Source organism: Dipteris shenzhenensis, chromosome 3 (genome assembly GCF_047967505.1).
Source record: "Dipteris shenzhenensis isolate YYH24624 ecotype China chromosome 3, Dip_SZ_1.0, whole genome shotgun sequence".
In the NCBI taxonomy this organism is placed as follows: domain Eukaryota; kingdom Viridiplantae; phylum Streptophyta; class Polypodiopsida; order Gleicheniales; family Dipteridaceae; genus Dipteris; species Dipteris shenzhenensis.
In genome coordinates this window covers 2,361,802-2,372,354 of record NC_141598.1, presented here as the reverse complement: position 1 = coordinate 2,372,354, position 10,553 = coordinate 2,361,802, and the positions used below count along the sequence as shown (strand labels likewise).

Genomic DNA, 10,553 nt, shown 5'->3' with positions numbered 1-10,553 from the left:
CGAAAGCTTGTGTCGCTCTATGGTACAAGAGCCATACTCTCTAATGTGGTAGAGATACATGATCACTGATAGCCTAAAATGCTGCATCAAGCTGTAGTGGGAATGCTTTGAACTCGGTTAGAGCTATATGATGTGGGATTGAAGGCTTACTGCGGATCATTCGTGAAAGCATGAGAGCATGAAGTCTCTCTAGTCGAACCTAATCTCTCACTAATAGGTTTATCCCCTAGCAAAGGCTGTCATATATATTCGGATCAAAGGACCAAAGAGAAGAGTCTTGGTCTGAGGATCTTGGAAGTGGGAGTGGAAGCACTATCGCTTGAGTCTAGCAAGTGAAACATCCCTACTGGTGGTTGAACTTGTAGGGTTGATCGCATTGTCAAGTCGGGCAGAACACAAGGACCCCAATGTACATCTAAGATACAACCACCTCAATTAGCAATCCATCAAAGTGAAATGTTCTTTGTGCATGGCTGCTTGGGACCTATTGAAGACAATAACCTTGGTTTTACCAAGTTTTATCTTCAAGTCATGTGTCTCATAGAATGTATGAAGTGTGCCTCTAAGTGTCGTTCTAAGACCCCTGCTGAGGAAGAGAGTAGGACCATGTCAACTGCGCATAGAAGAATCTATAGTAACATTTTGATCTTCCATTGTCTTCAAAGCACCTACATGATGAGATCTTACTTAAAATATAATCATATCCATGGTATCTAGCAAAAAAATATTGCCTCGGTGGAGTTTCTTTAATAGATTCTCAAAGGATCTTTTTGGGAGTAATCCTATCACAAGCATTAGATAATTGTTTATTGCTTATCATTTCTTCTGTATACAAGTGTGCATTTTGCTTTTGTACACTAGGTACAATCTAGTGTCTTTGAAGTTAGCCTTCAAGGTTGGATTGCTCTTTAGCTTTGTTGTATTCCTTTTAGACTAATAATATGCTAGTGCTTCCTCCCTCTCTCTCTCTCTCTCTCGCTCACACACACGCACGCATGCGTGCAGAGTGTAGCTGCCTACTTGTGGGGTGCCAAAATTGGCCCACCACCAATGGGGGGAGGAGAGAGAGAGGGATAGAGAGAGAGAGAGAGAGAGAGAGAGAAGACCTAATGGAGAAGGAACCAAGTCACTTTTCCCTCCCAAATCCATCTACACACACACACACAGTCTCTCTAGTGGGGGCTAGTTCCCTCCTTGCTAGCCGAGACCCGTGAGCCAGAAATAAATTCCCTGAACTCTTGTCCTCGCCTCGTGGCAGACCGTTCGGGCTAGGGCTCGTGCAACAAGATGAGCATTTGGAATTACGTCGTCACAGCGCATAAGCCCACGAATGTTACCCATTCCTGTGTTGGCAATTTTACGGGCGCACAGGAGTTGAATCTCATCATAGCGTATTCTCTCTCTTTCTGTGTCTCTCTGTCTCTGTGCTGCTGTTTCTGCCTTCCATCTGTTACCCGTTAGCTTTTTGCGATTCAGACTTAATGAATTCCGCTGTTCTCTTTCCGTAGGAAATGTACGCGAATCGAGATTCACCTGTTGACAGCGCAAGGATTGCAGGTATATTCTTGCGACAAAATGAAGTCTGGATTGGTTGTAGCTGCAGCCACAATTAACCAATCTGAAGTTATAATCATCTTAAGTATACTTATCAGCAAAAATGGAAATGCATGTGTACCTTTCGGTCTTCAGGAAAAAATAGTGGTATTAATTTGCCCAACATATAATCATTTTGGCTTCCACAGTAATAAGCTTCATACAAGAAAGTTCACAGTCATTCGTGCTCATATGACTCGTAGAATAGTTGAATCGAGAAGTCTCTCTAGAGGGCATTCTACCTATCAGCTGGTTTGTATAGAACAACTGTGTGGATCAAGGTGGATGATCTTGAAAGAAAGCTGCCAACTTCCAAGTATTTGTGCAAGACGAGCAATGCACATGTGGGACGACCTTATGTCGTCTCAGGTATGATGATTTGTTGGATCCTAAGTGTAGTGTGGATGGTATCTCTATCCCTGCAACTTTAAAGGCAAGGCATTGATAGAATTCAATATTTGAGAGAATTTGCAAATAAATGGATTGATTCCAATGCACAATAAACGGTTTGAAGCCTGCTATAGCTGGAACGCCTTGCTATATAGACTTTCTGCCTCGGAACGGCAAACCTGAAATGGGGATACTAGGTCTTATGCAAACCACTTTAATTGGACCACTTGCTGCAATATTCCAGCAAAAGATCAGGAGATTGGTATCCTGCTGGTATTCTGCCAGCAGGCTGTCTTAAATTGTTATGAATGGTAGTACATGGAACACTGGCCATTGTATACAACGTAAGTTCCACCAGGGTCTGACCTTCTACCTCCCTTTTCCTTAGAGATCACCTACTATGAGAGTCTTGTTTCCCCAGCGGGACAGAAGGTGTGGCATAGGGCTAAGAAAGCGACACATAGATTAAGCTCAATTTGCATTTTATCTAAATTTATTCAAAGGACGTTTCTTATACATCAGTCAAATAATAAGTCCTACAAAACTTCAAAGCACTTTTTCATATTGTCAAAAATGGAACTTTTGGTTAAGAGAAACCTTTAGCAGATGGATGAACACTATCAAGTGTGCTTTATTAGGTTTGGATGCTTTGTAGAGGAGTTTCGTAATGGCAAATTGGGCAAGATTGGAAGATTGTTTACATTTGATGTAGGAAAGCCCTATTTACAGCAAGGTATGTATGCCAATAATGCTCCCAAACAAGATCAAGGGGCTGAACTTTGGCACAAAAGACTTGGGCACATTAATTATAGACACTTGAAGGAGATGCAAACCAAAGAATTGGTGAGAGAGTTGCTCATATTTGGCCATTTGTATGTCAATTTGCAAAACAAACAAGATTGCCATTTCCAAAGAGGGGGAGAATGAGCAAGTACCCTTTGGAAATAGTTCATTCAGATATTTGGAGACCAACAGATCATGCAACACTCGGGGAGCAAGATATTATATCGCTTTTATAGATGATTACAGCTGGATGACATGGGTCTTTTTTTTGAAAGTCAAACGTGATGCCTTTCAAGTGTTTTGCCAATTTAAAAGAATGATAGAAAAGGAGCTTGAGTGTTATATCAACTGCTTTCATACGGACAATGGTGGAGAATATATGCCCTATGAATTTGATGAGTTTCTATATGGTCAAAGCATTAAGAGATGGATCACTTGTAGATACACTTCTCAATAAAACTCCGTTGCAGAAAGAAAGAATAGGGTGATTGGTGACATGGCTAGAGCCGTGATGGATGAGATGAGTATGTCATTGATTTTTTGGGTTGAAGCAGTGCATACCGCCGTGTATATCATAAATAGAACACCAACGGATGTCATACATGGATTGACACCTTTTGAAAAGCTTTATGGGTACAATCCAACCTTGGGTGTTTGGCTGCATTTGTTATGTGCATGTGCAAAGTGAGATAAGGAAGAAGTTGGAGCCAAGGGCTATAAAATGTGTTTTTGGGATATCCTGTTGAGAGAAAGGGATATAAATACTATGATCCCATCACTAGACAAGTATATGAAAGTGGGGATGTGAAGTTTAGTGAGCTTGAAGCATGGTATCAGCCCAAACCAATTGTTGTAGAGAATGAACGTATGTCTAAGGGGGAAAAGATGAAATTACAGCAAGCTAGAACCTCGTAGTACATCCTCATATATACATTGTAAGTCAATCTATCCATGAGATGTCTCACCCTTTTTGATCTTCTTAGGGGCTGTGTACTTGCCATTGGCATTCTAGCATGCAGTGGAACATACTTTGAAGCATGCTTAATCTCTTGAGTCTTTACAAGCTAAAATCACTCCCTCCATCACTACTTGCATCCTCGATACTTTCTTCCACTTCAACTTTTTGCTTGCCTTTGTCCACATGCTTGCTCCCCCTCAATCTACCACTCCATGGGTTCACACTATCAACACTTTCCTCGTGTTATGATGGCCCTTCAAAGTGCAACATGTTGAGCCTACAATTTTGAAGAGGCTGTAAAAAATTCAGATTGGAGGGGTGCCATGGATCAATAAATGGATGCCTTGGATAAGAAGAACACTTGGACTCTTGTCAAACTCCGAAAAGAAAAGAAAGCTATTGGATGCAATTGGGTTTATAAAGTGAAGTGCAAATCGGATGGAAGTGTGGACAGATACAAGGTAAGGTTAGTGGCAAAAGGGTATGCCCAAACATATGGGTTGGACTATGATGAAACATTCAGTTTGGTGGCAAAGATGACCACCATACAGACCGTGATTGCTTTGGCAAGCATGCATAGATGGAAGCTACATCAAATGGATGTCGAAAGTGCTTTTTTGAATGGTACACTTCATGAGGAGGTTTATATGCATCAGCCCGAGGGGTACATACATCCCAAATATCCCATGCATGTGTGCAAGTTAAGGAAAGCCTTGTATAAGCTGAAGCAAGTTCCAAGAGCTTGGTGCGAGAGAATGAATAAGACCTTGCTGAATATGCACTTCAAGTAATCTAAAGTTGATAGCTCACTATATGTGAAGCAAGAGGGAGCAAAAATGGTGATTGTGATCATATATGTGGATGATTTAATCATCACGGGGAGTCTTGATGCAGAAATTACAGCAACTAAGGAGACATTGTCAATCGAATTTGACATGAAGGATCTTGGACAACTAAGATGCTTCCTTGGGATTGAAGTAATTGATTCACCACATGGTATTTGGATGCTACAAAGGCAATATGCTTTGGACTTGCTGAAAAAATATGGTATGACAGCATGTAAACCGATTGAAACACCACTTGAGCAAAATGCTAAGATGGTTGATGATGGGTACTACTCGCAAGATGTGACAATGTTTCGGAAGATGGTTGGGAGTCTCATATATCTTACCATCACTAGACCTGAGTTGAGTTATGCCTTGGGTGTGGTGGGTCAATTTTATGCAAAAGCCTTGCAAGAGTCACCTTGATGTGGTGAGAAGAATACTTAGATACTTCCTTGGGATTGAAGTAATTGATTCACCACATGGTATTTGGATGCTACAAATGCAATATGCTTTGGACTTGCTGGAAAAATATGGTATGATAGCATGTAAACTGATTGAAACACCACTTGCGTAAAATGCTAAGATGGTTGATGATGGGTACTACTTGCGAGATGTGACAATGTTTCGAAAGACGGCTGGGAGTCTCATATAGCTTACTATGACGGGGATGTGAATTTTGTAAGTCAAATAAGCTATGACTAGGTTCGTAACCAGTTTATTGGCTTAGAGGAGCGGTGAGTTCTTGAAAGTCCCTAGTGTTAACATCTAACTGGACACACTGGCTAGGCCTAACTGTTAGAAGCAAGGCATGGCATCACTTTGACCTTGCGGAGGGGTGTGACGGAGCTAGGAAGTTTGCCTCCAGATAGATTTCCAAGTTTCACGTGGGAAGAGGGGTTAAAAAGGATTAAAAGGTTGCCCCCAGACAATACCAATGTTTGTCATTGGTTACTGGGGTTAGAGCCTTTAAAAGTTGCCCCTAGGAAACCAACGTTTCCTTGGTATAGGGGGTTAGGGGTGCCACGTGTCAAAAGTTGCCCCTAGGAAACCAACATTTGCTTGGTACAGGGGGTTAGGGGCATTAATGTGCCACGTGTCAGGCATGCAACCTACCAGCTCCACTTTTAGCATCTTTCCCCCACTTTTAGCATCTTTTCCTCTCCTGTAGGGTAGATGGCGTCCAAATCAAGGGCCTGCTCTAGAATTTGCCCACTTTTGCATCTTCTCCTGCTCCTTGCTGTGCTAGACCTTCTAGATGTTGCTGGTCGCTGTTTTGCTGCTCTTTTTCTCAGTTTCCTTGCATACAGCCTAGTTGCACGCAGCCCGAGTCAAGGAGTACCTTTTGCGACTTGTTGGAGCCCATCCTGGCGCTGTTTTGCTGCTGTACGGTGCATTTAATAGGCTGTACGGACTGTCAAACAGTCCGTACAGATTGTACGGACCTTCTCCAGGCTGTAAGGGCTGTGTACGGACTGTACGGGCAGGCCGTACAGCCTGTATGGACCTTGTTGCAGGCTTCTGGTGCTTGCATGAAGCCCGAGGCTGGTTTCTCTTGCTGCAAATTAGGGTTTCAGGCTGTGAAACTCTGTTTTGAAGTCTTTGGCGGGGTTCTAGATACCACGGGGACCTATTCTTGTGAGGAGCAGGTGTTTTTGGTTGCAGCCCATGCTTTGGGCGCGCACTCTTGGATTTCCAGCCGAGTTTCTCTTTGTTTTCACTGTGGGATTGATTTCTAGTTCTCTGTTTTGAGATTCTCTAAGGGATGCCCTGGGTGTGTTGCAATCACCCAATTACAGAGGGTGAACCTAGGTTGAGACCAGGTTGTTCAGGTCAGAGGATGCCTATGCCTTGCTCTAGCAGTTGGGATGCACAGTTTGCCAGTTTGATGCAGTGTGCGCCTAGTGTGGGCCGGTGAACAGTGGTAGCCAATGGGAATAGTTCAGGGTGTGCCCTGGTTGTAAGTTGGCTATTACTTTTCACTAAAGAAGAAAAAAGAAATACCGGTGTCGCTGGGTGATCATTGAGCAGGGGCATTCTAGCCTCACATGTACTTTCTTTTGTGCTATGTGATGTGGTGTGATTAATTGGGAGTTAAGTGGCTGTAATTGACGGTGTGTTCAAAGATAGTTGTGGTTTACCGCCCTTTGGGGTTTCGAAGGCCGGTTACACTTACCGTCTCTAGACCCTAGTTGAGTTATGCCTTGGGTGCGGTGAGTCAATTTTATGCAAAAGCCTTGCAAGAGTCACCTTGATGTGGTTGAAGAATACTTAGATATGTGAAAGCCACAATAAATTGGCTTGTGTCATGCCAAGGAAGGAGGGATATGCTTGCATGGTTATTCTGATGCAGATTGGGTTGGCAACATTGATGATAGAAGGTCAATTAGTGGGTATACATTCTCACTTGGGAGTAGTGTGATTATATGGAGCAGCAAGAAACAACCCACGGTTGCTTTGTCTAGTACAGAAGCGGAATATAGAGGGGCTGCCATAGCAGCGTGTGAAGAAACTTGGCTGAGATTGCTTCTTCATGAGTTGGGAGTATGCATTGATGGTCCAGTAGTGATCTACGGTGACAACATAAGTACAATTGTTACCATGCAAGGACAAAACATATAGAAGTCCACTATCACTACATTAGTGAGAAAGTGATAAGTGGAGAAATTGACTTGAGATATGTGAGGACAGATGCCTAGGATGCAGATATCTTTACCAAGTCTTTAGGTAAAGATAAGTTTTGTCTTTTTAGAGATGCTTTCGGTCTATGTGATGTACAAGCTCATGCTAAGCTTGAGAACAAAAGCGAGAATGCCTTTTGCTTCTTACTTCACTACAAATGAACCAATGCATTGTAACGACCGAAGGAGCCCATGCCAACATACATAATATTGTAGATCCCAAGTCAAAAGACAAGCAAGGGGTGTGCAAAGCACCTCTCTCTCCACATACAATGGGGGAGTCATAGGATTATGATGCTAAGGAGGACAGGGCAAAGATCTATGATGGAGGTGCCAACAAGGACAAAGCCTTTTTTGTGTAAAGCAAGGCCAGGGGCTCAGCAAAAGATAAGGCTAACAAAAAGAAAGACAACGATGACATGACAAGGATTCTTCTAGCGGAGACAAAAAGAAGAAATGCTTCTTTTGTGAACAGCATGGATGCAATGCAAGAGATTGAAGGCTGACCAGAAAAAGGAGTTGTCCAAGCAGGATCTGAAACCGACAACTTATTGTTGCAAAAGAAAAAGCAGCGTTTTTCTTGGTGATATTCCAAAGATTAGGTATGCGGATCAAGGTAGAACTATGTTAATGCTTGACATTTAGAGATGGTCCAATGAGCTAGAGGTATCGAGAACCTTTGTGAAGGTGGAGGATAATAAATGGTTTGCTTAGACTGTTGTGTTATGAACTAGGTTGACATCCCTTGCATGGAGGAGGTGACTTTGGATTCCACGTTCAGAGTCAATGAGTGCAAGGACATTGAAGGTTGCAATGTCATTTTACACGTGGAGAGGTATTTGGCTTGCTTTCAAGGCAAGCAACGAGATAGTGTATCCAATAGTATGTATATTCTTTGTGCATTCATTAGACTTCAACAGCTTGTTTGGGTTTGCCTTGTTACTTAGATAGAGTCAGATGAGTGCAAGGACATTGAAAGTTGCAATGTAGTCACTTGTGGATGCTCTGGGTGCCTTTGGGGGGTATATGGTTTGATTTCATGGCAAACAACCAGACAATGGATCCAAAGGTATGTTTATTCTTTTTGCATTCATTCAGACTTCAGCAGCACAATGGTTGCCTTGTTTTTCTTAGATATTGAGAGAATGGAGGGTGAAAGCCTTCGTTGCATATAGAGGGGGAAGTATTATATATAACTTCTGTCAGGGTTTGTGATGTTGGCTTTGAGGAGTGAGCTGTGGACCTCAAATTTGATCTCTCTCAATCCTCTTGATTTGCAATTCACGAACAAGCCCAGTATCATTGACACACATACTTGTTGGCTTGAGAGCCTAAGGAAGTGTCTTGTCTAGTTTTCCAACGTTGTGTGCCAAAAAGATGTTGGAATAGTAGAGTCAATGCCCCCTCCGCCCCCTGCGGCCTTTGCAAGGACATTGAAAGTTGCAATGTAGTGTCACTCGTGGATGCTGTGGGTGCCTCCGGGGGTATTTGGGTTGATTCAAGGCAAACAACCAGATAGTGGATCCAATGGTATGTTTATTCTTTGTGCATTCATTCAGACTTCGGCAGCACAATGTTTGCCTTGTTTTTCTTAGATATTGAGAGAATGGAGGGTGAGAGCCTTCCTGGCATATAGAGGGGGAAGTATTATATATAACTTCTATCAAGGTTCGTGATGTTGGCTTTGAGGAGTGAGCTGTGGACCTCGAATATACTCTCTCTCGATTCTCTTGATTTGCAATCCACAAACAAGCCCAATATCATTGACACAACGTTGTGTGCCAAAAAGATGTTGGCATAGTAGAGTCAATGCCCCACTTGTGACATACATCCCCCCTTCCCCGGTCCATGTTTGCAAATAAGATGAGCGGGTGGGGGGGTGGCATTGGGGGACTTCCTCTTGTCCCCCTTTCTGTATATTGTGTATATCATTGTCCAATTTGCAATGGTTTAATTGTTGCTTAAAATTGACCAAATATTCAGAGTTAGCTCCAGGTTGGTATGGCAAAGAGGGTGTTGGGAATAGTAGAGTCAACGCCCCACCCTGTGACATACATACCCCCCCCCCCCCCGCCTGTCTGCAAACAAGATGAGTGGGCGGGCGCGAGGGGGCACTGGGGGACCTTGTCTTGATCCCCTATCCGTATATTGTGTATATCATTGTCCAATTTGCAATGGTTTAATTGTTGCTTAAATTGACCAAATATTCATAGTGTCATCTCCAAGTTGGTCTGGCAATGAGGGTGTTCCAGCCTACAAGAGGCCATTCCTCTTATTAGAACTAGCAGCTCACCCGCAGCCATTTTCATGGTGGCAGTCTGCTTGTGTGGATGATACATAAAAATGAGAAGCACTCAGCCCTCAAGGAGACGACAGCAGGAAGACCTTTAATTGGAAGCAACAAAGGACGTTTTTAATAAGGCCATACCTATTCATGACATGGAGCGCGTTGATTGTCTTTGTGTTTCTTGCGTTCACCTCAAATATGCATATATATGGACATTGCAACTGTAGCAAATGCAGTGCAAGCTGTAGCAGTCAAAACATATGCTAGATGTGTGTTAGAAAAAGGCGGACTTGACATCCATTTAGTTGGACGGGCCATTCATAAAGAGCTGCAAGTGCCAGGACACCTGCAGATAGTAGTCTTTCTGCCATAGAGCAGAAGTTTTCTTAATATCAATTACCCTTCTTTGCAACCAGTTGTACTATGTGTATTGTATTCGATCCTGTAGCCCCACTTGATTCTTTTTTGCCTGTTTGATACTTGCGCAATAACTCACAATTGCATATATATATTTATGAGCTATTCCAGATTAGGGAGAGCCCTACTTCCTTGTCATCAATATGATTGTGGTGAGGATGTCATAGTAGGTAGTCCCTGCTATGCGTGATGGAGATTATTGGTTTCAACCTGGTGAGTGACTCTCAGGAGATTGAAACTGCCCACTGTGTTGTGTTTTAAAAGGATGTGTTTGGGCATGTTCCTGGATTCATCTAGATATATAGATTAATGCAAGAGATCTTTGTGGCTGTCATAGTTAACAGCTTGAAGAGTGAAGGCTTTCCAGGAAGAGATATTGATAGCAACATTCTGAGACTAATCGTGGGACAACCAAGATGTGTTGGTGCTGCAATATTTAAAGCTATAAGTAGCTTTTTAACATCTATGTTGGCCTGGTCAACTAAAATAGGGATTTCAATAAAGAAAAGAGGTTCTCTAAGCCTAATGTCAAAAAGGAACTTTCAGCACTAAAGCCTAAGAGTGCAAAAATTTCAATTTAGGTAGCATGTTTGGTCAATGCTAAGTTTTGGCTTGTAATG

The 10,553-nt window shown here is 42.6% G+C and overlaps 1 protein-coding gene across 1 annotated transcript in view; it reads left to right on the top strand.

Annotated features, from left to right (window-relative positions):
- The first annotated feature begins 1,128 nt into the window (after positions 1 to 1,128).
- The window catches only part of LOC147903224 (DNA damage-binding protein 1a-like), a 68,871-nt gene continuing 59,446 nt past the window's right edge, over positions 1,129 to 10,553 (top strand). Inside the window, exons 1-2 of the mRNA XM_087372995.1 lie at positions 1,129 to 1,391; positions 1,509 to 1,557. Coding sequence (XP_087229121.1) covers positions 1,288 to 1,391; positions 1,509 to 1,557 — 153 coding nt within the window. The 5' untranslated portion in view covers positions 1,129 to 1,287. The remainder of the gene's footprint in view (positions 1,392 to 1,508; positions 1,558 to 10,553) is intronic.